At 43.4% G+C, this 27223-nt stretch overlaps 2 protein-coding genes across 4 annotated transcripts in view; one reads left to right on the top strand and one right to left on the bottom strand.

Annotated features, from left to right (window-relative positions):
• Window positions 1-151: 151 nt before the first annotated feature.
• rgs22 (regulator of G protein signaling 22) lies at window positions 152-20862 on the top strand. Its single transcript, XM_085802627.1, has 24 exons — window positions 152-377; window positions 468-496; window positions 580-642; window positions 725-907; window positions 1024-1109; window positions 1700-1861; window positions 1933-2730; window positions 3174-3335; window positions 7561-7741; window positions 7968-8090; window positions 8289-8390; window positions 11663-11857; window positions 12011-12103; window positions 13358-13548; window positions 14126-14288; window positions 16147-16311; window positions 17436-17504; window positions 18219-18377; window positions 18924-19103; window positions 19185-19361; window positions 19432-19599; window positions 19884-19983; window positions 20641-20748; window positions 20831-20862. The coding sequence occupies exons 1-24, from the start codon at window positions 356-358 to the stop codon at window positions 20860-20862; spliced, it is 3711 nt and encodes a 1236-aa protein (XP_085658753.1). The 5' UTR covers window positions 152-355.
• Window positions 20863-21044: 182 nt separating this feature from the next.
• vps13b (vacuolar protein sorting 13 homolog B) overlaps window positions 21045-27223 on the bottom strand; it is a 349921-nt gene continuing 343742 nt past the window's right edge. For all 3 annotated transcript variants that reach the window (XM_085802924.1, XM_085802922.1, XM_085802923.1), the window contains 4 exons: window positions 25504-25606; window positions 23130-23298; window positions 22952-23032; window positions 21045-21971 (listed from right to left, as the gene is read on the bottom strand). In XM_085802924.1, the coding sequence (XP_085659050.1) occupies window positions 21723-21971; window positions 22952-23032; window positions 23130-23298; window positions 25504-25606 (602 nt within the window). In that variant the 3' untranslated portion in view covers window positions 21045-21722. The remainder of the gene's footprint in view (window positions 21972-22951; window positions 23033-23129; window positions 23299-25503; window positions 25607-27223) is intronic.

Genomic DNA, 27223 nt, shown 5'->3' with positions numbered 1-27223 from the left:
GGCACCATCTAGTGGTGTGTTAATATTTTGTCTTTACTTCAATAGTCCCTAATGTATTTTTTTCATGACTTTACTACATGAACACAATCTCCAGTTAGTTGCAGTAATATATCCTTTTGTGACTAATTTAGAGTGAAGTGTGGTTTAAGTCTCACTCTACAGGACGTACAAACCCGTGTTTGGTTGTCTGGTCGGCTCTAGTTAAACTTTTACTGCCCCCTCTGTTTTGAAAATGAGTTCACTTCCATAGCAACCTGCAGTGTGTCTGTAATTACACTGAGAGGTTCGTGACTCGCTGTATGCAACTGGCTCAGTGTCAGAACACTCTGGGGGTATTTGTGCTTTCGAGATAAATATGTGTGGAGTAGTTTCAACAGGTAAGAGAAGTTTCACTTTATGGTACTTTTTTTTGAGTTTTTAAAGCTAGTGTTGATTTGCTAACGTTAACTTTTTATGCCTGTTTCAAGAGTTTCCTCATCTTACTGCTGGTAATTTTGTGAGTATACGTTTTTTAATTAGTGATTTATAACTCTTTAACATTCGGTTGGGCATGACTATCCTGTGTTTATTTACATTTAGGAGCACAGTCTGGCCTCTGATGATCTACTGGTTCACTTCTTCAATGATTTCTTAAGTCTGCCGGTAAAGTACCCCTTATGTATAGACATAGCGGCCTTAAAACAGAACTTATACCCCTCTAATACCCTGATATCTTTTTTCCTAGTCATTCCCAGAGGTGCTGCTGTACAACCAGGAGACAGGGTTGTTTGAGGTGGGGAGTGGGGCAGCTGAGTTGGTCTGCAGGAGAATCAGATCAGATCTACGCCGCTGTAAATCGCAACTGCTCACCGGTAACCCCACAATGCTGACCAGGACTCCTCCTGTAGACAACCATTACACCGTCTGTGTAAGAAAATAATCATTCCTTTAATGGGGGGAAAAAACAATAGTTGGATATATTTGGTTTTTGAAGATAAGCAGAGGCCTGTGCTGCAGTGGTTTTCTGTCTCTGACCTTTTTCAGTTCCTGGACAGAGAACAAGGAACTCAGTGGATCATGGAAGAAAGATTCCCCTTTTTCCTTCAAAGTGAATGCTACATTGAATACAGGTACGTGAGTGCTATAGTTGATTTGCTTTTTGACCTACTATAAAATACAAAACAAATGTAGCTTCACCCCTCCTCTATTGTACATTGATTTGAATCATCTTCTTGTTCCCCTCATGTTAGTACTGTAACATCAGTTTTATCAGGTCCAGGTGGAGTGTCTGATAGCTCATGTTTCTGCTCTCTGCATTCGCTAATTCACTGTCATGACTTCAGCTCTGCAAGAGGCTTGAGAGATGCTTACCTGCTGACCTAGATTTTAAACACAATGGGCTTCAGTCAGCTGTGACGCGTATTGTGATCATCATTTTCAGAGTGTGCTTTTGCCTCTTTATTATGGAGAGTTAACCTCTGGTAGTGCAATGTGGTACTATGTGGCTATTGTCCAGATTTTAGGTAGATTTTGCAATTGTGTTTTAAGACTGTTGCTGTTTAAGCTCACCTCATTCCTTATGCATATAGTGAGAGGCATCAGGGCCACATCCCTGTACAGATCAGATGACTGACTGCAACCTAAACATGGAAGTCATGAAAGATAATGGCAAAAGTGAATCGATTGTGTTATTGTCTCAGTTTTCTGTGGTCTTTTACAGACTTGCCAAGTTGTTGTATCAGTGGGAACCAAACCTCCATATTCAAAGAAGAAGAAGCGGCTTAATCCGAGCGACCATGTCAGCTCCACAACTGCGTCATTCCTCCCAGTTTGACCGAGAAAATAACAACGCTTTGAAAACATCCTTACATTCTTTGACAAAACAAGGTACATAGTTGTTTTCTCTCATGCAACCATTTGTATTGAGTCTTTTTATGCTAAAGATACCCATGCTGTCTCCTCTTCTTGTTCAGGGTTTATGATGTGCAACTTTACATATCTACCCCGTGGCCAGGAGGATTATATGAATGCAACATGCAGGGAATCAGCCAGATGCTTCTCCAGCTGTTCTGAGCCAGAAAACCCTTCTGGCTTTTCCTCTTTGTCCCGCTCGTATTCCTCCTGCTCCTCTGATCTTAAATGTGCCACAACTCGGGGTCTCCGGAGCCAAGCAGTGGAGCTGAGCCTCCGCTTTACAGAGCCACCAGCTGGCAGCTCAGAGAGGCAACATCTCCAAGAGTCCGGGAGTCCTGACTCTGAGGTTTCTCAGCTACAGCTGGAGCATCTGGCTGCCAGTGTGGTTCAACAGGTGCTCAACAACGCCCTGAACATAATGGACCAACAGAGCCGGCAAAACATTTGTGAATGTTTCAGCGAGTCAGGAGGAGGCCAGACGCAATGTATCAGCCCAGAGAAACCCTGTGAAAGTAAAGTTTGCCAACGTTCAGCTAATGGAGGAAGAAATGGAGAAAGACTGGAAGGGAAGAAAGAGAAAGTTCAAGAAGCCAAGAGGGAGAGTGCAGTGGAGGAGGAGGAGGAGGAGGAGGAGAGGAGCATGGAGGTGGGGAGAAGGGGCACAGGCCAAAGAAATGTCCCTGATATTGGTTGCCATGGTAGCTGTTGCCAGGACAATAGACCAGCTTTGGATGCGTTCAAGGAGTTTTTGCGAGGAACGCCGGGAGAAAAGCTGATTAATCTCTGGATGGATATAGAAAAACTGAAAGCTACACAGCACAGAGAGCGGAAGAACAGGTGAACATGAGATATGTCTATTTTCACTGTTTTTTCTTTCTTTTTTCCCTTTTAATAATGTTCTAATTGATTTTATTTATTTATTTATTTTTTGTTGCTTTTTTGTTTTTGTTCCATTACTCTCTTGATATAGTGTCATGCCATTATTACTGTAATTATTCATTTTATCATTAGTAACATCATCATTACTTTTATTATTATTCTTGAGAGTATTGTAGTATTAATTAATTAATGCATGAGAGGGTATGTTTTGTGTATGTGCATGTGTAACAGGGGTTATGCTGTATATAGTATTACACATGTATGACATGATTTGCAGGTATGGTCTGATGCAGAGGACATGGTGGTATCCATGAAAACAAAAACACCGTTTTTCCCTTTAAAAGATGTAATGAAAATAAAATAAAAGAATCAAATGTGATATCATGTGATATTTCTTCCAGATACTTGGTCCTGATGAGGAGCCGCTACCTGCTGAGCAGCAGTCAGAGCAGCCTGAACTCAGAGCTGCTCTCCAGACTGGGACTGACTACCTCCCCCTGCTGGACCGAAGAGAAACTGTCCTCGGTGCAGCCCAGCCTCACCGAGTCTCTGCTCTACTACTGGTGAGAGTCATAAAACCTCCTAATGTCTGAGAAAGAGACAGACACATTGACTTAAATTGAAAACATTTAAGTGGTGACTTTGACTTTGGTGTTGATGTATAATTAATTCAAATATCATGACAAGGAGAGTTTGAAGGTGATCCGTGACTAAATCTGACGTTAATTCCCATCTACTGATTACCTTGTTTTAACCAATCAACGACAGGCCTCCTGAGGTGTGTGTATATTAACCTACACCTGAAATACACAGCATCATAAAATATGCATGCACTTAAACTTGTATATGAAATAACAGGGTATCCACGGGGTCTTAAAAAGTCTAAAATTTGAAAATCTAAATTTTAGGCCTTAAAATGTCTTAAATTTGTTAAATTATTGTGTTCAATTCTTACATAATTTTAGACAGGTCTTACATTTTCTTATGCCCACCATGGGCGATCGCATTTGCCCCTTAAAAAAAATACATACAGGAAAATCACAAATAAAGAGCACAACCTGCGATTGGTCAAAAACTACAAATCCCACAATTCTCTGGCCTCAACAATAACAGTAGTTAGTGTAAGTAAGGGAGAGTGGAGCTGTCGGTGAAAAGAGGAAACAACGCCACGTCTGGTCCTGTTCTATGTTGTTCGTTCACACCGTCACCGTTTATTCGTTACGTCCGCGGTGTAAAAGGCCGTAACGCAAAGACGCGATTAGGCGCGAGACGCGGTAGACGCGACTTTTTTTTTTTTGCGACGCAATACACTCGATTTCTTTTGGGCGACGGGACCATCGCGTCTTCGTCTATTTCATCGTGTTTGGTGGGAAGACCCACAAGGGGCTTCCCACCAAACACGAGGAACGCTTTTTTTTCGCTCGAGTTGTGACGCGCGACCAAACGCGAGATACGCGATTTGACGCTCCTTTTGACTCGAGTCAAAAAAAAAATTCACGAGCCCGCCAACAACTTTTTTTTTTTTCAAAGGAGGTTCAACTGGACTTAGTTATTTGTCTAGGAAGACGTTTCACCTCTCATCCAAGAGGCTTCATCAGTTCATGTAGCATCTGACCAGGCTGAGACTGGTCCAACTAACTATGGTCTGGAGACTCAGTATAAGTCCAGTTGCTTTCGATTTAACCTCCTTTGAAATACTATGACCTGGACAAATGAGAATATGCACAGGCCTACAACAACATTTCTGCTCTCATCAACCATGGTTGAGGTCACAACGCTGCGCTGTAGCTGCTCTGGAAGTCCGAGACTCGTCTGAGGCCAAACGCCGCCGATAACGTGACGCACAGTATACTGTTATGAGACACATTATGCATCCCAACTGTCTTTGTTTTAGAGGATTTATTATTTATTTTTTTTACCAAGAATGCGCCCAAAAAAATCATGATCCAGGGGCCAAAATTCGAAACAAATTGGCTATATATATTTTTTTATATATACGGTATAATATAATTCTCATTATTCTCCTGATGTCGGTTTAATGAAAACAGATTGCGCTGATATGCGAGATTAATGTGACAGCGGGGCAGTGCTGCAGCTGCTGTGCTGTGATGGACCTGATCAGACTGGTGGTGGTCCACAGTGAATCAGTCCCAGATCCTCCACCGTCAGCAGATCCCCCGAAAGCCCCCGCAAATAATACATCGACAAGAAGTTAAGTGGCAAGTTGCACCTTTTCGTCGGCTTATTATTTGCGGATTTTTTTTTATAGCCTATATAACGTCACTGCAACATGCGGCTCTCAGTGCTTGTCGGTGTTGTGTCTATAAATTGTGAAATAACTTTTCCTCGATAGAAATATGAGACGTGGTCGATAGGTTTCATTCATCCATGTTTTGGCAGACAATACAAATAGGCTAACCAATGATAATGAGATTTCCACCGCGCCGAACCAATCCTGTGGCTGGAATAGAGCCAGTCAACAGTAACATGTGCATTTGTTTGGGTTGCTGCAGATGTGCACATCAGCCCTCACCGCCGGTAAGAGAGAGAGAGAGAGATAATGAGTGTTGTCTCGAAAAAAAAAAGTAAAGGAGAACTTGGACAAGTGACTGAAAAGACGTGTGGTGCGCAATGGGGACACCAGGCAGCTGGAGCGGACCGTGGTCACGGTGCGGCCGCTCTGCTGCTCACCCCAGTGTGTGTGACACATAAAGGCCGCTTCAAGGAGACTATAGCGGACTTTTTTTTTTTTTTAATAGCCTCTTCATTCATCTTGGGCGACGGGCGGTGCGCCGCCTTATAATGTTAGCCTACAGAAAACCCTGCATTATGTTTTTTACAACTCGTGTTCCTACACTATAGAGACAACTTGCTGTTGGCTCTATATTTCAAGAAACTTGTTTTCTGTTTAAAAGGCACAATTCACCCATCTTTTAACCGGGTAGTTACGTCTCCAGTCTGTCGAGCGGGCGAGCACACAGCTGATGTGCTTCCATTCCAACAGACGCACGGATTCAGTGTGGACAGAGAGCGTCAGATGTGACGCGATTGTCGGACGCTCACTCGCGTCGCATCCAGTTAGGACACGGTGTGAGCAGCCACATCCACTGCGCTCTGGATCAGCTGATCGGTGCTCAGGTGACGTTAGATCTTCACTTTTTTAAACTCATACAAAGTGTAGCCAAACACCAGGCTGAAGAGAGAGGACCAGCAGCAGCAGCTCTGACAGCTCCTCTGTGGCGCTGCAGACAGGCTGCAGGTGAGTTGGCGTGAGAGCAGAGTGCCGTCTTCTTTTTTTTTCTTTTTTTTTTTAGCAGCCTTTGTTACAGGTGATAGGCTACATGTGCATGTGCATGAGAACTGATTTTGAATCGAAGAGACACCCAAATATTCACATCCTTCAGTCCAGGCTTTTGAAAAGAGAGTAGCCTATAAAATCAGCTTCATGTAGCAGTTAACTTTAAAATGGTTCGAATATATTGCTGTTGAATAAATCTGAAACGTGTGATGTGCATTTTTTGGGGGGAAATATGGCTTCTGATATAATAGTCTGTAGACATCATCATCATTCAACTTTTTCACATGGTCTGGTGTTAATAAAGCAAACTAAAAATCGCAAAAAGAAAATCAAGAATCGGTTGAATCGAAAATCTCGATTTTGAATCGAATCGTGACCCTAAAAGTCGGAATCGAATCGAATCGTGAGCCACCCAAAGATTCACATCCCTAGTACAGAGACCTGCCACAGTGTCATGGTGCATTAATATAAACTTCAACCTCAGAGCTGTCTGTCCTCAGACTGTCCTGACTGTCCCTGAACATTTAACCAGAAAAAAAAGACTCATTGATATCAAAAATCTCTTTTTACAAGAGTGTCCTGGTCAAGACAGCAGCAACACAATGAACACATTTTTTGCAGCCATTTGCATCCACACTAAAAACATGAAATGAAAACAAGAACACATATAAAAACACAGAACTAAACAACATCTATGACTAAAAGTACCAAAATGCAGAGTCTACAGAGTTCCCAGAAGCATGATTAGACAAATAATCTACATCCTGAATTACCATTAGCACTTAACATTTAAAATGTCTTTAAAAGTATGAAGAGAGACCAGCTCCTTCAATCTCAGATCCTTTTGCAAATTGTTCCAGGCAGCAGGAGCAGCGTACATAAAAGCCTTTTTTCCCAGCTCTGTTCTGACCATAGGAACAGATAATGCTAAGAAGTGCATATACCTGAGAGAAATGAGAAGAAAAAAGACCTAGTATGTTAATAGTAATCTGATGTTTTACCATGAGGCCCCAGTGCATTTTCAGTGCTCCTTTTTCAGGCATGACGAGCACTGAACTCCACAGGAGTGAACACTGTTCTTCCTTGATGATAGCGGGGACATCTCTCTGTACAACACAAAACAACGTTTCCTTGAGGTGTTTAACCACCTACAGGGCTCCAAAAACTCCCTAAGATCTTGTAAAGGACCACATCAACTTCTAGAAACCTTCTGAAGGATTCCCATGACCACTTAAATGCCCCCCCCCCAAAAAAAACCCTCCAAGACTGCTTTGAACATTAACAACCTTTCAAAACTACGTGTTGTTCTTGCTGACCACAGGAACCTCCAAGGATCCTGAGGAACAACCCAAATCATCTCAGAAACCCTCCTCTTGACCACTGAAACTTAAACTCTAACCCGTCCTCAGAACCTCCAAAGTAACCACTAGAAACTCAAAGGAAGGAGGTTAAAATTTCTATCTATTATACCTCTCTTTTCCTCCCCACAGGGCTCCCAGGTTCTGGAGGTCTCGGTGTGTTCAGGAAGACCTCGAACGCACCCCTAATGTGGGTCTGTGGTGGCAGAGCACGTGTCAGTCAAGCGGACTTCTCCACCGTGACCCTTTGACCCTGCCTCCTCTCCTCTCTGAGGCCCGCTTGTCTCAATCTCCTCATACTGTTCCTTCACAGGTGGGAACCATGGGTAAAAAAACATGTAGAGGCAGGAAACAGCTGGTAAAATTAAGCAAAAAGAAATACAGCAGAAATTGATATCCCATACTACACTACAACAAAATCCAACTAAAATGTGGAACCGCATTTTTCTCCCGTGTGAAAACTTGCAGAATTTTTTTTCTATATAAATTTCTTGGTGATTGTATTAAAAGCTTTCCTGTCTTTGTGTGTGTTTCATCAGTCACACTCTGGCAGAGGTCAGATACTGGGAAGCAGGAAAATGGAAAAGATGTTACAGGCTCTCTGGGTTGACTCACGTGCTGGCTTGTACTTCACACACTTCTGTGTACAATCTGGAAACACGGTACAACATGAAATATTAGATTTTAATGCACTAAATTTCACGTTATGTCTGTGTTTCCCATCACATTCAATTATGGCTGCTGCACATCCAAGATGGAAGATAACACGTCTGTATTCAATGCAATGTGGAGCAGCTCACTTAAAACGGTTTAAATATGATGTGACAGACATAACTGTTGTTTCCTTTGTCCTGACTCAGCTGTGGGAGAACGCAGTGTACTTCTGGACCGACCTGCAGCATTACCATGAGCTGTTCTACCAGGGCGGGATGGACCCCTACAGAGTACAGAGAGAGGCCCAGGTCAGCACACACATGCAAATCATAAGAAAATGTAAATAAAGGATCTTTTCGATAAGGTTCTGTATTTTACAAAGACATGAAAGTTGAGTATTTTTGTCAGTTTAGGGTTTAAGAGGAACCCTAATTACGTGATAATGTCAAGAAATGGCCAATAAATAACAATTAATTGCATCATAATGTCTAGAAATAGCATAGAAATAACAATCAATTTCATAGTAATGTCAAAAAATATTGCCAAGAAATAACGATTGATTGCGTAGAAATAGCGCAGAAATAACTGCAAGGACTTGGTGGAGAAAAAATCTGGCCTTTCCCAAAATATTCAAAGCATGAAAATCATGTGTAATCTTTTGCCTTTATGAAAAACATGACCTGAGTATGAAATTGACCGTTATTTCTAAGCTGTTTCTTGACATTACGACGCATTTAATTGTTATTTCTTGGCTATTTCTTGACATTATTATGTAATTAACGGAGTGTAAATTAAAGGGTTACCGAAGTGTCTCATTTTTTCTACGCAGGTCTATAATATGCATGAGTTGAGGCTGCCTCGGTGCATAAACTCAGAAAAACATATTAGTATAACTGAATTTTCATTCAGTCAAAAAAAATAAATAAAAAGGATTAAAAAGAGAATATGGCAACATACCATTTCAGATGTTCTTGTTCATGATTTCATGAATTTTTCTTCCAGTCTCACCAAGGCCATCTGTAAAATGTCAAGTTAATTTCAAGTCATAAAAAAAAAGTTATATTCATGTAATTCATGTTTTTATGGGAGCAAAAAAAATAAGTTAAAGCCAATTTGAAAACTTAAATTAAGATATTTAATACACAAGAACACAATATCCGGAGTGATAAAGTGGCTGCTTTTATAGAGGACGCCAAGCAAAATGATGAATCACGATGGATTAAAATCGCACAAAAACAAAATGTCTTTAAATGCAATTAAAACGCAATGAAACAGATATTGAGTGTAATGTTCTCCCCATGTCTCTCACACACACCTGACCTTTTCACTTGCTCTCTCGGGCTGCCGCTCCCATCGTCCCTGCTGTGTCTCTCCACCCTCTTTTTACCCCTCGCTAAGTGGAGAGATTTAAGCCCCCCATAAAAACAAGTGAGTCAGACCCCCCTCCCCTGCTGCAGGTCTGCGCCAGTCCAATCACCCAGAACCCCGACCCGGTCTGGTTGCAGCTGGACCAGGGAGGGATTCTGGTCCAGAATACCTCACGGCGAAATCTGTTTTTCCTTCAGTTAACCTTTTGGTTTTCACGAGAGGAGTGAAGCGTAGAAGATGTTTCCACGGCGTCGTGGCCAGCCGGGGTTAAAAGACTGACATTTATGTGGTGTGATGGCAGCAGCGATGACAGATAGTGAATATTGTGTGTGAGAGAAGTTGAACAATGGTGATGATGAAAGTGATGGCAGGAGTGAGGAGAAATGTTTCTGAGGTAATGACATCCTCTCCTCTCCTCTCCTCTCCTCTCCTCTCCTCTCCTCTTCCCTTTTCCTCTTCCTCTTCCTCTTCCTCTCCTCCTCCACCTCTTCTTCCTCTTCCCTTCGCTCTTCCTCTTCCTCTCCTCTCCTCTCCTCTCCTCCTCCTCTTCCCTTTGCTCTTCCTCTCCTCCTCCTCCTCATCTTCTCCTCTCCTCTCCTCTTCTTCCTCTCCTCTCCTCCTCCTCTTCTTCCTCTTCCCTTCGCTCTTCCTATTCCTCTCCTCTCCCTCTTCCCTTTTCCTCTTCCTCTTCCTCTCCTCCTCCACCTCTTCTTCCTCTTCCCTTCGCTCTTCCTCTCCTCTCTCCTCCTCCTCCTCCCTTCGCTCTTCCTCTCCTCCTCCTCTCCTCTCCTCCTCCTCTTCTTCCTCTCCTCTCCTCCTCCACCTCTTCTTCCTCTTCCCTTCGCTCTTCCTCTCCTCTCCCTCTTCCCTTTTCCTCTTCCTCTTCCTCTCCTCCTCCACCTCTTCTTCCTCTTCCCTTCGCTCTTCCTCTCCTCTCCTCTCTCCTCCTCCTCTTCCCTTTGCTCTTCCTCTCCTCTCCACTCCTCTCCTCTCTGTGTCCTCTCCTCTCCTCCTCCTCTTCTTCCTCTCCTCTCTTCTCCTCTGTGTCCTCTCCTCCTCCACCTCTTCTTCCTCTTCCCTTCGCTCTTCCTCTTCCTCTCCTCTCCTCTCTCCTCCTCCTCTTCCCTTCGCTCTTCCTCTCCTCCTCCTCATCTTCTCCTCTCCTCTCCTCCTCCTCTTCTTCCTCTCCTCTCCTCCTCCACCTCTTCTTCCTCTTCCCTTCGCTCTTCCTCTTCCTCTCCTCTCCTCTCTCCTCCTCCTCTTCCCTTCGCTCTTCCTCTCCTCCTCTCCTCTCCTCCTCTTCTTCCTCTCCTCCTCCACCTCTTCTTCCTCTTCCCTTCGCTCTTCCTATTCCTCTCCTCTCCCTCTTCCCTTTTCCTCTTCCTCTTCCTCTCCTCCTCCACCTCTTCTTCCTCTTCCCTTCGCTCTTCCTCTTCCTCTCCTCTCCTCTCTCCTCCTCCTCTTCCCTTTGCTCTTCCTCTCCTCCTCCTCCTCATCTTCTCCTCTCCTCTCCTCTTCTTCCTCTCCTCTCCTCCTCCACCTCTTCTTCCTCTTCCCTTCGCTCTTCCTATTCCTCTCCTCTCCCTCTTCCCTTTTCCTCTTCCTCTTCCTCTCCTCCTCCACCTCTTCTTCCTCTTCCCTTCGCTCTTCCTCTTCCTCTCCTCTCCTCTCTCCTCCTCTTCCCTTCGCTCTTCCTCTCCTCCTCCTCTCCTCTCCTCCTCCTCTTCTTCCTCTCCTCTCCTCCTCCACCTCTTCTTCCTCTTCCCTTCGCTCTTCCTCTCCTCTCCCTCTTCCCTTTTCCTCTTCCTCTTCCTCTCCTCCTCCACCTCTTCTTCCTCTTCCCTTCGCTCTTCCTCTCCTCTCCTCTCTCCTCCTCCTCTTCCCTTTGCTCTTCCTCTCCTCTCCACTCCTCTCCTCTCTGTGTCCTCTCCTCTCCTCCTCCTCTTCTTCCTCTCCTCTCTTCTCCTCTCTGTGTCCTCTCCTCCTCCACCTCTTCTTCCTCTTCCCTTCGCTCTTCCTCTTCCTCTCCTCTCTCCTCCTCCTTTTCCCTTTGCTCTTCCTCTCCTCCTCCTCTCCTCTCCTCTCCTCCTCCACCTCTTCTTCCTCTTCCCGTCGCTCTTCCTCTCCTCTCGTCCCCCCATCCTCCTCCTCTCGTCCCCCCATCCTCCTCCTCTTCCTCTCCTCTCCTCTCCTCTCCTCCTCTCCTCTCCAGCTCCTGTACTCCACATATCTCTACTCCTCTGCCAGGAGGAGCATCGGTGTGGATGAGGCGATCAGGAGGTCGGTGTATGACAGACTGATGCCGGCGTTTGAGGAGCTGTTTGACGAGGCTGAAGAACACACGCTGAACATCCTGCTGCAGCCGTGGATGCTGCTGCTCAACAGGGACAAACAGTCTTTCCAGAAGGTAAACACAACACCTTCACACTTTCATTATCTTCCTCTCTGCCCCTGTTTTTTTAAATTTAATTTTTATAACTTTATTTAATTAAGGCATTTTTGGTAATAAAGACAAAGTATTTACCCTGCAGTTGCTCTGATTGGCTGTGCTTGTGTCTAGGTGCGTGTGCAGGAGGAGGTGCACAGGGTTGATAATCAGGAGTACAGGGAACTGCAAAGAGTGTACGAGGAGTCGGAGCGCCGAGTGAACCAGGTTAGGTCACGCAGCATCCACAAATATCACAGATTAATAAACACACACGCCTGTGAACATGGCTCATGTGGATATTAATATTATTATATTGTATTAACAGTGTTGATAATCTATTGTTCCAAGATTATTATATTAGGGGAGAGCGGGGTAAGTAGTGCCATTTTTTACTTAAATTGCCTTTAAAGCAAGGGGATTATAATAATGCCCCCAACTAATATATGTACATATAGTTTAGGATGTTGTGCATCCCTGGGAACAATCACTTTAAATCTTAAATAAACTGTTTCAGAAATATAGCTTTAGAAAAAAAAAAAAAATTCTGGCACAACTTGCCCCCGGTGCGGGGTAAGTTGTGCCATTAGAGAGAATACACTGGGGTAAATTGTGCCATTGATAATTGAAGTAAAACAGATCATTTTAATCTCACAAATGTTAATGCTATATAAAAGCAAGACATTCAATACAAAATTAAAGCCGGAAGCGGCGATGATCGGGCCCTCGCTTGTCCCCATGCAGTCGCGGAGGCCTGAGGCACGCTGGGGGCTGTGGCGCAAAGAAACGCAATGTTTTGTTCATCCACTAGGCTACGAGAACAACCAGACTGGGCAGGTGTGTTCAGGGGCGGTCCCTCATCACACATGTTAAGTTTCAAGCAAATCCGTGCCCACTGCCATGTTTCTCCTATACACAGACAGCACTGCCACTGGCACAACTTAACCCAGGCCCTTTGGCACAAATTACCCCAAGCCCAGCATTTTGAGAAAAAAGGATTCCCCAGCTGTTTTGAGCTGGCATCATGCTAACTGTATAGACTCATGGCGTAGCTTAATAAAGCACCAAAACATGTGTGAACTGTTTTCAAAGTTATCTATAATTGTTCAAACACAGCAATCAAAAAACCTTGATCATAGAAATTTTACTTTGGAGGGCAAAAACTTGTTTTTTGAACATAAATGTGCTTTCCTCTCAAGCCATGTGTCTCCCTTCTTGATAGGATGAGTGAAATGGATGCCCCTTCAAAAATATGTGGTCACATGACCAACTTCTTCTATGGTTTTCTAGATAACAGGGGTGGAACTACTTGCCCCATGGCACAAATTACCCCACTCTCCCCTACTTGGCTTGAACATGGTGTTATACTAGTGTTGTATTGATGAAATAATCCATGTGACTGTATTAAGTATGAGGTGATGTGATGTTTTTTTTCTTGTTTGTTTTTGTTGCCACCTCTTTTTTTCTTTTATTTCTCTGCAGACACACCAGTCTTGGTCCACACTGTCTTTGTCTCCCATTGCTTCTTCTACTCCGTCCTCGAAGTGTCACCAAGCCGCCGACTCTTCATCCAGTCTGTCTCCAAACTACAAAGGTTACCGTCTGGGCTCTTTGCTCCGTCACCGCCATGAGATCAGACACTTTATGTCTTTCCTGCAGAGTCAGGACGCCAGGTAAACTGTGAAATGCAAAAAATGGTTGGTCAAAATTTCTGTTAATGTGAACAGTTAAGCAAGTAGAAAAGGCATAAAATTACAGAGGACACATTTTAAACAATATGTACATTTTTTATTTTCATCTTTTACAGAAATGGAAAAGGGCCCTCAGCAAAGATTTGGGCCCCATGCATAGTTAGTACCTAGTAGCCCCCCCCCCCTTTGGAAACTATCACAGCGTGTAATAAATAGCTTGTCTGATATTGATTGATCAAAGTTATCTGAGAGCTCAAGTCTCCTGGGTTTCCCATTCTTTTGCAGGCTGCTGCTTTGTTTCCCCTTTTCACTCTAAACCTGTAAACAAAAATAATACACTGATATTACTTAAAATATTGCAAAAGAGTGTTTCATGTTTAACTTTATGCCTTTTGGAGATCATTTAATGTTCCACTTAACTGTTCACATTAACAGAACATTTGACCAGGTGTGCCCAAACTTTTGCATGATGCTGTATATTTACCACAATGTACTTTACATGATTATAGGTACATGATTGCATTACACTGATGTGTGTGTAACATGTGTCTCTGCACAGTATTCATCTGACATGCTGGCTGGATCTGGAGCAGTACCGGAGGACGCCACGCAGGGACAAGGCTGTCAAACAGGAGAGGTCATCTCACATCGCTGCCAAATACCTCAACAGGAAGTACTTCTTCGGCCCGGACAGCCCCGCCTCCACAGAACAACAGAGTGATGTACGTCAATTACACGATCTTTAAAAACCCAGCGTGTTCTGTTTTTAAGCAGCCATACCCATTAGGTGTCGTCTCCACCGAGTTTGAGTTATTGCGAAGAGACGGCGGGTAGAAACGTGGAACTCATCACATGATCACATCCATCCAGAGATGGGGAGACGTGAGCTCCGGTTGAGGTTCAGCATTCACAAGTGATAAACGGAGGCCGCTGTGGCGTTTCTCACACAATTTCCCATCTCCCCTCTCTCTTGGCGTCCTGCAGGCTTCATGCTGACAGCCCTGACAGCAGGGCGTCATTAGGGAATAGGGAAGAAGAAGAAGACATGGTTAGAATTAAAAGAGGGAAGAAGAAGAGGGAGGAGGAGGAGTGTGGTTTGGATCCAGGAAGGACAAAGTAGATCTGCTCCAGTAACAGTGACACTGGGACGAAATCTCTCCTGACATTTATAGTCTGAGATTAGGTTTCTGGAGTCTAGGGTTACTGCAGGAGGTCATGGAGTGTGAAGTTTGGATGAGTAGATGAGACATGCAAGAATGAACCTAATTTTCTTAGTTTTTTTTCTTTTTTTGGACTCCTAACGTAGCTGCTATGCTATAGTGTTTATTACACTGTCATAGCAAAAGAGTGTTATTTGAAATGTGTTATTGGGTTACTGTGGTTCCCCCCAGAGCGCTGCCAGATAAACTCGAGTAATCCTTCACGGACACTGCTGCACGTTCCAAATGTGTTCATTTAAAACTATTCTAAACTGGATGTTGTTTAACTTTATATTAAGTAATAATGTTTTCATGAAATTGCTGCGGTCGTTAGCACTTGTATTAATGCCACTTGGAGTGGCTGAAGCTGGATATTTGAACCATTTACATTAATCTACACTTATTTATCTGATACAGTCACCTCATGCTAGCAGCTGCTTATTCATCATCATCATCATCGTCATTCCTGAAGAACGAGCACCCCAGGGTGGGAATAACTCGAACATGACATATTAAAATAATAATTGCCATTAAGGAACCCTGATTTTTAGGATGTTGGTCAGGAGAGAAACAATCGCTCCACTTGTTGACATGAATTCAACTCTGGTGCACGACCTTTGTCATTTGTCATCCTCATCTCATAAATACCATCAAAATAATTATTATAACAGTGCATTTAAAATGAAGATGCCAATTCCAGCGCTCCTAACTCTGTAGGATTGGGTCTGGGCGGCTGCCTTGCCCGCCCCCTTCCATCTCAGCGTTGGTTCTCGTCTGTGTGAGCAATGTAGAGACTGACAGCTTTACTGCTTTGGCCCTTCACTCCTTCAATCACTCAGTCATCCAGTCACAGATTGGCCTCCTTTCATCTTACTGACTCCTACTCCAGTGCCACGACTGGTTCTCATTTCTGGAGCCTGCTGCGTGTGAGTGAGTGAGTGTATGCATGCATGCCTGGGTGCGTGCAGAATGAGATGAGAGAAAATATATAAAGGAGATATAAACAGGGAGACGCGGCCAGATCGACGTATGAAGACAGAAAGCAGACAGGGAAGATGAAGAGAACGCATGAATTGTGGGAATGATGAAGAGCACAGCAGGAATCAGGAAGGAGCTTTTCAGTTGGGTTTCCCACTGTGGGCAGTTTTCTTTCTTTTTCTCTGAGTTTGTCCGCGGCCTGAGACGACGAGCTTCATGTGGTTTCATAGAAATCTTCAGACATGTACGCTCGTCGGCCGCACAGACTTTTCTGTAGCAGTCATATCAAACACATGGACACACACACACACACATGAGACCATCTGCATCCGCTGCTGTGGCTTTCACTGCATCTTCATTATATCGAATGTGCATGTCTGTGTGTGTGTGTGTGTGTGTGTAGATATTGCGTCTGGCAGGTGGACTGGAGCGTCTGAAGCTGGACTGTCTCTCCAACGTGGTTGTCGTGGAGATCCAGGACATCGTCAGGCATCACATCGAGAAAACATGGCTGCCTCAGTTTCTGTCCACGCCGGAGTTCACAGAGCGGCAGAAACACAAACCAAAGGTTCAGATTTTCTCTTTTTACTATACATATATATATTCATAGAGGGCACCAGCTACAATACAACCATTTGGCCACAGCTCATTATACCGGCCTTGGATAACAGTGGCTGTTGACAGCTGGTTTCATTATTAAATGCATAAATCAGTAGAGTCAGAACAGAAGTTATTTTAAGCACTTAGCTCAGTTGGAAAGTCATGGAAAAATGATTTTTATCCAAGCACATACATTACACATGTAAGTTGTTTTTGTAGCTAAAACAGCAGCATCTGTTGTTCGCTCAGTCCACCCCTGACTATTGCATGCGTTACCAGAGGAAAAACATCCCCTGACCTCAGTGATCCCATAACCAGCAGGACAGAGTGTTCATGTATCCTTAGAAACATCCCAAAATTTGTACAAAATTTTGTTCATGTTCATATTTTCCACCACCAGCACATCAACATTTGTGGTTGAGAGTGAATCACCTCCATAATCTTGGAGGTATTGTCCTTCAAGTTGATATAAACAATCAGGATGATTTGTTATTACTTCATAATTCCTCGACTTTTCATTCAAAAGAAGTGGAAGTAACTCAGTCAGGTCTTCAGTTCCTAAGCTGCACTTGTGATAAGTGCTTTGATCCATGCTGTACAACGGCTGCGAGAGTTTGCCAGAGATAAGAAGTCAGACACATTAGCAGCTCTCTGCAACGTGAGAAACCACTAAACACTGTCCAGTTGCTCTCTCAGGTTCCCTCATCAAGTGGTAACACAAACACCAGAGTTTCTGCTGCCTGGCCTCATTATGTTATCAAGTTTACTATGTTTGGTCACATGGATCCTGTCATTAAGTAATGAGAGGTAGATTAAGTTTTGCATTACACCGTGGAGGCGGAGGTGAGATGGAGGGTGGACGGGATGGGGACGAAGAGGAAAAAGGGGACAGAGATGAAGTCAGAGTGAAGGTTAAAGCTAAAAAAAAGAGAGCACAGAGCTTTGGTTACAGCTGGTGTCGTAGAGCAGTGCAGACCAGACCAGACCAGACCAGAGAGGTCTGCGAGGCGTTCAGGGAGCCTGTTAATCCTAGTTTATTCAGTTTCTGACTCTTGACCTTCTGTATGCGTGTGTTTCTGTGTGTGGTGGTAGCCTCAGGCAGCAGACAGGCTCTCGCAGCACGTCTACCATCGGCGCGGAACGAGGAGAAAAGCCTGGAAGGTAAGGAGAAATCCCCCGGGGGACGCTGGATATTTTGATTTGAGCGAAATAAGGCATTTCCTGGCCCGAAAGCATGTGTGATTTAGTTCATGACTTGGCTCCGAGCTCTGGCTTTGTCAAATACCATTTGGGCCTTGTGGTTGGTTTTCCCAAATTGGATCCAGGATAAATAAGATTAAAGCATCAGCATTACTAACCTTCTTTTAATAGTCTTTGGAGTGTTTTCCATGCAGCTCTGTTCCCTTCTCATCGTCTCAGCTCCACAGTAGAGCGTAAGATATAAACCATGAGCGCTGCACTGTCTTAAGAGCAGGAGGATGATTACAGGAAGGAGTTTTCATACATGATTGTGAATATCATCTTTATGATCATTATCTCACCACTGGCAGAGACCAGGTTTTTCAGAATAAAGGAGGAGGATTATCTCAGTTTTCTGTGAGCTCAGAGGTCACACACTCACTGCTGATGTTCAACACACTGCAACATCTTCCCTGTGTGTCATGTTTTCTTTCTTGTTTTAATGTTTACACCAAGAAAGCAATATTTAATTTTACACACCCTGTCATTCATAAAAATGCTCTGAAGAAGACTCTATGTCGAAACGTCAGAAACCACACCTGAATAAATTGCTAAAATTTTCATGCATTTAATTATTTTTCTTTCTTGAAGGGATTTAAATTAAACTCAAGCATCCCTCTGTCTTGTCCTCTGCAGGCCGAGGGCTTATGGATGAGTTCCTCCAAAGAGATCCTCCTGTTTCGACAGATCCTACTCAACCCTGTCACTTGTCTGCAGTTTCAACACTTTGTCTCCATGAAGGGAGACTTCCTGGAGAACGACATGCTCTTTTGGCTGGAGGTCCAGAGGTATAAGGTATTAAAAAAATCTGAATCAGACCTGAGATGTTTGCTGTATACCCTGTTACCATCTCTTAAAGCGATAGTGTGATATTTTGGCAAATTGGCCAATTGCCATAATCCCTATAGTTTTTGGAGTAGGTTTGTTACCTTTAATTGTCGGTGCAAGCTGTAGCAGAGCTACGCTACAGAGGTTAATGGGATTTCTTGGTTTCCCTCATCAAACTCATCAAATACACAATGCAACAACTCCAAAAGGCTCTGGTTGTGACCTGCACATTCACCACGCTATGAGATAATAACAGAACGTTACCAGACAGAGTTGTTTTAGAGGCAAATGCAGAGACTGCTTGCTGAAAAACTGCCCCCGACCCGGAACGCACAGAAGTGGTTTTGCATGAATTTGCTTCTAAAACAACTCTGTCTTGTAACGTTCTGTTATTGTCAAAATGTTGAACTATCCCTTTAACTTTCCTTTCTGCAGAATAATTTAAATAGGAGAAATAAAAAGGCACAATATGAGCCTTTTCCATCTCTGTGTCTCCTCCCTTCTTGTGCGAAGGACCTTTGTCACTCTCACAGTGACGAGGCCATCATCCAGCAGAAGATCTCCACCATCATCACCTGTTTCATCGACTCGTCCATGCCGCCCAGTCTGCAGATAGACATCCCCCCTGAGCAGGCCCAGCGCATCCTGGAGCAACGCCACGAGCTCGGCCCTTACATCTTCAGAGAAGCACAGGTTGTGTGTCTAATTAAGAGAAAAGTTTCCATTGTTCTGATTTCCTCTTTATGTGACGGTCTTTTTTCTCTGTCTGTGCAGATGTCAGTGTTCAGTGAGCTGCTGAAGTTTTGGCCTGAATTTCAAGAGCTGAGCAGCAGCGTGGAAGAGGAGCAACTTCTCCCTCTGCTGCAGGAGAAACGGGTCAAACACAGAGCCAGGGTGAGAAGACAGAGGAGGAAGGAGGAAGAGGAGGATGAGAAAAAGAAGAGAGCCCAGGTAGAAAAATCTAAAGACAACTAAAATCATTTTTGACATTATTCTCCATTAAACCTGGTCTTCTGTGCAGGAGGATCAGGAGTCAGAAGAGTCCAGCTGCAGAGAGGAGGAGGAGGAGGAGGAGGATGCGGACAATGACATGGATGATGTAGAAGGAGAAGAAGCAGAGGAGGGGAGGAGGAGAGGAAGAAAGCAGTGGAGGACACAGAGCAGAGCGCTGCTGTCTCCCACACAGCCGGTAAAACTCTCTGACTCTGATGTTTCTCACCGCAAAACATGACGAAGATGGAGCTGAAGATGAAGAAAGTCAAATCAAATTAAACGATTTTCTAACTATCTGAAAGTCTAACATATTTAAAAGAAAAAAACAAAAAAAAACTGATGCAGCGATGAAGATAAACTCAATTACAGCCTGAAGGCCTCATCAGTTCCAACCACAGACTGTAATGTCGTCGTCTCTCTCTCTGAACCGTTTTTCTAATCACGTTAGACCTGACTCCATTTCTGGACATGTTCCCTCAGCTGTCGTGGTCCTACTCCAAGTACATGGCAGCTCTGAAGAGGGAGGAGGTGCTGCTGAGGAGAAAGAGTCAGCTGGAAGCATCGTTCTCCACAAACTCAGGTACATACTCTCACACTCACACCTCCCTTTTCTCTCCCAGGGCTCAGTCAAACTCCCACATCCACCAGATTTGGACTTTGAGAGACGTAGTTACAGTAAATTCAGGAAACCATAACACTGAAATGATATTAAGTCGTTCCCACGGTGGAATTCCAGCTAAATTTCCAGGGCTGTGATATTACCTGGCAGCTGAAGCCAAAACATTGTCAAGCCGACCCCCACTCCTCCACACGTCAGAGCTGTCTCATTATGTGGGACTGTGGCCAAAACAGCCACTTCAGCCTGTCCATTAAGTGTCAATATGGTGTGCAGGAGTTAGTCAGAGTGCACTGCACGGTGGATATGGAGATGAAGCGTGGTGCGAACGCAGAGCTTAGTTCAGGTCCGTGATGAATACGTTTCAACTGAAATGAAGCATAGTGCAAATAGTGTTTTAATGGGACAGTATGGAGGAGGAGGAGGAGGAGGAACACACATGGAGCTCATCGCTGTTTCCTAGAGGAGGCGAGCTCAGCGTGAGGGCCTCAGAGTAAATATATGACCCAGTACTGAGACAGAGAAAAGTCCACAGTCGACTAGGGAGTTGTTTTCTACTGAACTCATTAAGTGATTCACATCTTTCTTTCTTTCTTCCTTCTCTCTGTCTCTGCTCTCCAGACTCCTCCTCTCTGTGCAGTGTGAAGTCGACGGGCAGTAAGCAGCACGGCCTCAGGCAGTCTCACCGCTCCTCCACTGCAGACAGTAAACAGTGTCACAGATATAACAGTAAGTCATAACGGTGCTTTTTTTTTTTAAGACACAACTGTTTCTTCAGATCCTGAGCCAGAGCTTCTTGTCTCTGTTGCAGGAGGAGGCGTCAGAGCCTGCAACATGAAATGAAATGAAACCAAAGCTTGAGGGTGAGACGACGCCGTTATCTGAGCGTGATGAATGACGACAGGGCCGATACCTGATATGATCCTGATGGTGATGAGGAGGAAGAAGTTTGGGTTTACAGATGATGTAAGAATATTTGGGTGACAAATATCAGCTGACTCACAATAACAGAACAACACGTCATACAACTTAATATTTTCTTTATTAAAACATTTCTATATTAATATCCATTTATACACATTGAAGGCAATAGACTTTGTTTTACATAGAACTCAGTGGTACAACAAATATAAAAGGCAACAATAACATGTTGGCATCAATGTAAGGAGTTTATCGTCTATAAAAACATTTTGGTTGACAGCTGGAATCTTTAGCGTCCATCAACATATATATATAATATAATATATATATATATATAATATTGCACTTAACATTGGCATGAGACTCTCTGAATGTAAACACAGAGCTTATTCAGATCGGAGTGACTCCTGCTCATCGCCATACTGAAGCGTTTTCACACCGACTTGAACAAGCCCTAATTAGTTGACACAAATCTTTTACTCTAGTGTTAATTACAGTGTATGCTCATTAAAATGTCTTTATATATGAAATGTTGTAACTCGTGTGTTTCTATGACTCTAAACCCTCAGATCTTCTCAGTGTATTTTATTTTGTCAGTAAAAAAAATATCTTTCCAAAGGCAGTTTATTAAAGGAGTTCTCTATATTCTAAGGCATGGATGAAAAGGCGGATTTAAGTTAAATATAAGGAACTTGTTTTGCATAAAGGGGTAGTTATTTTTTTCAGAGGTTGTTCTTAATTAAATAAGAATAAAGGTCAAGTCACCAGTGTGTTAGTGTTTATCAGTGGAACCCCATACGCAGGGCTTTACTCTTCACCATGGTGAACTTGCTGACGAACACCTTGGCGAAGGCCGGATCCACCAGGTAGTGGTAGGACTTGGTGACGGACGGCGGCGGCTCGGCGAGCGTCACCGCCGGCTGCAGCTGCAGCGAGGCGGCGGACGGGGAGAGGAACTGGGAGGCTCTCGTCACGTAATCCACCAGCCGCCGATACTGCTGCTCCGACAGACGCTCCCGCACACCGTCACCCTGAGGGACAACACACACACAGTGTTACCGTTACACCAAGCCCAGTGATGTTAACTGGTCCAGGTGGTGTCCAATCATGTGCCATTAAGGCAGATTAAAGGGATACTTCACCGATTTTCTACTCCCCGTCATGCCAAGGGATGTTCAGAGAACATGCATCCAAATACCTCCATACTGACCCAAGTGTCCTGAAGCCGCCACATGAAGGAGTTGTTGGGAAAAAATTAATTTGATCTCTGTTTTCATCCTTGTTGTAGCAGTAGCTCCCAGTGGCTCTGTTGATGTTTGTGTGCATCCGTGAGATTTGCTGCGAGCTGTTCGTTCGTCGTTGTAAACCATTGGACGTATGATGTAAACATGGAAGAACATCTCGCAGCAAATCTCGCACACAAACATCAACAAGGCTAAAAACAGAGATCAAAGATCAAATTTTTTCCAAACATCTTTTTCATGTGGCGGCTTCAGGACACTTGGGTCAGTACAGACGAGCAGTATGGAGGTATTTGGATGTTTCATAGTGTGTGTTTTGGATGATTCAAAAGTGAACTCTATCCGCCGCCATTATATGAAAATCTGTTGCCAGCCGGACCCCCCCTGGAACTCCAAAAGCGTTTTGATGACTCAGAAAGTTCTCCAAACCCTTCCTTGGCATGACGGTGAGTAGAAAATTGGTGAATTATCATCAATTTTGGGTGAAGTATCCCTTTAAATCTGACCGAAACTGGTGGAAAAAAATAAGCCACCAGTGTTTAATGAGAAAAACAGATGCTTGGTATTAAAATATCAAAGTGTAAATCTTCGTAGTGACCCAGGTGAAAACATGTTGGTCTGGTGTCCTTATGCTGCTCATCAGAGTTTAATCAGCAGCTGAAAATTATTCAGAAATACTTGGCGCAATAATATTTCCGACCATCGGCTCTTTGATTTCCCATATGACCATATGAGCGCTCTGTAGCTTCCAGCACTTTTTTGGGTCTCACCTCGGTATCGCTGGTGACCGTCTGCTGCTGTAAGGTGAGGGTGAGCTGGCCCTGCTGCCCCGGCTCCTGCTGACACTCCACCTGCAGAGGAAAAACACGACATCCCTTCATGATCTACACACACACAGACAGACACACACAGACGCGTACTGGGCTGCTACAGGAACTGATCTCTGACCTCTGTGATGGGGAAGGCCTGCTGCTGCGTGTCCTCGCTGAGACTGACCACGAACAGCACCTCGGAGGTGAGCAGCAGACAGCCGGCGTGCTCCTGGCCAGACCCGCTCACTATGGTCACCTCCAGGGCCATGTGCAGCTCCGGGCGCCCCAGAGACTGGAGCATCTTCCTGTGGTTGGAGAGGAGAGGAAAAGAAGTTATAAATAAGTCAAGATATAAATATATATTGTGACAATTACATGATGAAAGAAAAATGGGATAGTTTTGGTAGACAGATGTGTTAATTTGCCTGTCTTGTCTACTTACATGCCTGCCTGTCTTATTTCAATTTCATTTATTTTCAGAATGTTTACTTTTATTTATTTATTTTCTTCTTTTCTTTTTTTTTACTATTATCATTATTTTTTATAACCTCCAGTCTGTCTGTTTTGTTTGATATCCGTTTGTCTATTGCAATAATGAAAATATAATAAAAACTTTCAATTAAAAAAAAAAAGATATGAATGCTTTAGCAACATTTGAAGTGTAGAAAACATGCACATTCTGGATGGTATTTCCCCCTTCCCGATTTCTTACTTTTTTGCATCCTAAAGCTTTAGAAATGGCTTTGTAACACTTTCCAGACTGATAGATGTCAATGATTTATTTTTTTTATTTTTTTCTTGAATTGCCTTTAGATCGATGCACAGCATGATGTGCTGCTGTTTGAGATCTCTCAGCCTTTTTCACTTCACTCAAACCGGTTCTATTTAAGTGATTTCTTGATTCAACAGGTCTGGCAGTGATCAGGCCTGGATGTGGACTGTGAAATTAAACTCTACTTTCAAAAAAATTAGGTTCATCACAGTAAGTTCATGATTTAACAAGTGGGGGGCATTACTTTTTCACACATGTCTAAGGTAGGTTTGGATAACTTTGTTCCCTTAAGAAATGAAATCTGGATGGCAGACTTGAAGAGGCAGAAAGTCGGGAAAAAAATGATCATTTAAAAACTTTATCATTATCTAATCTTTGTCTAAGTAAGAAATCCAGAAGGGGGCAAATACTTTTTCACATCACTGTATGTGTGTACGTCTGTATAATTAAGACCTAACACACACTTTCCCTATAAACACGAGACCACACAAAGCGTCCAACTAACCTCCGCACACACATGCAAGTGACCATACGTGTCTGCATACATCCTGTAATTTACATTTTTTGCATGTTCTCTGTATGGTTCCTATTACACACACACACACACGTCCAACAGGGAACTACGTGCACAGGAAGTGAAGTGTTCGCTCATGTTGCTCTGACAGTTTGTTTACGTTGGAAGGCAGGTGCATTGCAGAGCAGATGTTGAGGCAGCCACAGTTAGCAGGGACAGCGCGGGTCTGCTCAGTGTTACTCGGCTGCAGCGCCTGCGCTACCTGCAGTAGTAAAAATAATTGATGGACGTCTGATGGAAACCAGTTTGACTGCACTGCAGCATGACTGGAACCACAGGGGAGCGTTATCTCAGCATTCATGTATTTTTTTTAACCTATTCTTTTCTTCATCTTTCTCAGGTGACGACAACTGAAGTAGAATGAAATGAATTAATGTATTTAAAATTTGGCCTTTTTCCTCAGGGGGGACGCCGACTGCTACTAGAAGTAAATGTTTGACTGCTATGGAAACCAAACGACAGAAAATTCATTATTAATCGCCGTAAATGCCTTTTTTTTCTCCGTAGCTCCTGATAACCTTCTGGACACAAAGGCCTGTTATAAACTTTTATGATAATATTAAGTGTTTCATTGTGAGAGCACGCAGGGATCTCTGATCTGCAGATACAGCTGCAGCTTCAGGCCATTGTGTTTTTTGCGTGTTTTTTTTTTTTTTTTACAACTCTGGACCTAAAGTTCACTTTCTGCTTGGCACAACATGTGACCTTTGCAAACGGAGTCTCTCCAAGTCGTTGAAACACACCAAGATGTTTGCTCCTCCATCTGATGGCACAGGAAAACATCTCTGGATAGACTCATAGTTAAATAACAAGAACAATTTCTAGCTGGCGGCTTTGGCAGAGTGCTTATAAAAACCTTTTAACATGGCTGGATGAGAACAAGGGAGGGCAGGCTGGCTACCATGTGTGGGATCAAGGTCAAACATCTTTCCAGACTTTTTTTTTTTTTTGGGAAAGTGGGTAATAAACTCTCCAAGGTTATTTTAAACAAGACAGCAAAAATGAGGAGAGTGAGAGCGAGGGAGCAGCAGATTCTGGAGAGTGTCCAACAAAAGCAAAAGGCAAGACGAACACATGTCCCCCTTTTTCTGGAGAAGACCTGGAACCAAAACATAAAGAAAAGAAAAGCCTGCAGGTTTTAAATGAACGGTGCCAGTCTCATACCAGACATATTTAAGGTGGCTGTTGGGAGCCTGGGCCGACTTCTCCTCCACAGGCAGGAAGAGCTGTTTAGGAAGCTGCCACAGTCCGGCTCCATGAAGGATCCCTGTGAGCAGGAGACAAGGAGCCAGGCAGCGTCAGTGTAACGGTTACATACATGCATACATACATGCTTTTAAACATGAATGTAGACAGATGAGAAAGAAAGAACATTTTAGATTTTTTTACTTTGTACATCTATCATTCGTCCAGAATAATTTGTTACATCTTTCATGTCTTTAAACAGCTTCCCTCTCTCCACCCATCACTGATCTCAGAGCCATCAGTCTAAGAAAACAATGATACTTTAGAAACTGAAAACCAATATAGACAGCATGAATATATAAATAATCAACTGAAATAAATAGGAAAAAAAGGAGACAAAAAAGTATACTTATAAAAACATGAAAAAGAGAATATTTATGTAAAATTAAAAAAGCAAACAGAAATAAATAATACCTGAATTAAACATAAATACAATTAAATGGGTACAGTCTTACTTGGTAGATGTTAGATTTAAAGAAATTAGGATATCAGGTCTTGATATAAAAAATATGATAAATGAATTCCATATCTCATTAGAAATATTACTTTTTTGTTTGATTGTATGTGTAAGTCTTTCAACTTTCAATCGATAAGCAAGAACAAAGTTCAGTACTTTTAATTGTGATGTTTATTAGAATTCCTAAGTATTTATTCATAATTCTTACATGTAACTAGCAGACTTGGCACTCAGCTGCCAACCCTCTCTTTTCTCTCCTGGTTTCTCTGTTTCGTTATGTGTTTGTGATATGAGCATGTGGTGTGTGAGCCGCCAAATGGAATTGCCCTTTAAGGGATTAATAAACTTGTCTTGAGTCTTGATTAATCAACAAGTTCAAAGAAGGACAATCAAAACTTTCCCAATGTCTGGCAACAAGACGTTTCACATGTATTAAAGCAGAAGTACATAGAGTGTTTGGACTGAATTTATCGTATCCTACAGTTTTTATCCAATGAGGAGAGAGAACGGCATGCAGGGCTGTGTGTGCAGCCAAGGGACGCCGTGAATGTGGCGACGTAGGGACGAGGACTGTTATGGTGTGTTCAAGGAAACTCGTATTTTTCCGACCGTGAAGTGGTACCAGTTCGATCTGGTACGAGTTCACCGGTCAGAAGTTACGAGTGGCCGTTATAGTGACTTTCACCGGTAAAACAGGTCGGAAAAACACGAGTGGAACGCAGCATTAGCGAAAACGACCGGACCACTTACTTCTGCTTTAAGCAGAGGTTAAGAAACTTACCAGCTTCTCTGGGCATACAGGGATTATTTTTTAATGGATAATGGTGGAGATTGTGTCAGTTTTTTGTTTTCTTCCCCCCTAAAATTCTTGTATTACAGATTAAACTTCATTTAAAATAAAAACCACACATCACATTGATTGTGTTCATGTAAGACTGAGTTCATAACCCGTGTGCGTGTGGTCACTCTTCCTTCTTCCCACTTTAGCTGTCAGCAGAGCGGCAGCGGCAGCAGCAGAGAGCCAGTGAAGTCATCAAGTAGTTAAAGCTGAGCCATAAAGAACACAGTGAGGTCCGTTAATGACGTCACTGCGCCGAGGCTGCGTTAACTTAACTGTGTTCGGCTCCGACTGAGTGTTTGGGAGAGTGTGTGTGGATATATCCATGTGTTTCATAAGAGACG

This window comes from Trachurus japonicus, chromosome 16 (assembly GCF_045865225.1).
Source record: "Trachurus japonicus isolate A0001 chromosome 16, Traja_1.0".
NCBI classification, from domain to species: domain Eukaryota; kingdom Metazoa; phylum Chordata; class Actinopteri; order Carangiformes; family Carangidae; genus Trachurus; species Trachurus japonicus.
This window is presented reverse-complemented; position numbering and strand designations above follow the sequence as displayed.

Excerpts from the sequence above, each read along its gene's own strand:
- rgs22 (XM_085802627.1), top strand. The coding sequence starts at position 356 with ATGTGTGGAGTAGTTTCAACAG. Across the intron at positions 497-579 it reads ATCTTACTGCTGGTAATTTT|GAGCACAGTCTGGCCTCTGA; the intron begins GTGAGTATACGT and ends ATTTACATTTAG. Across the intron at positions 19,104-19,184 it reads ACATCTTCAGAGAAGCACAG|ATGTCAGTGTTCAGTGAGCT; the intron begins GTTGTGTGTCTA and ends CTGTCTGTGCAG.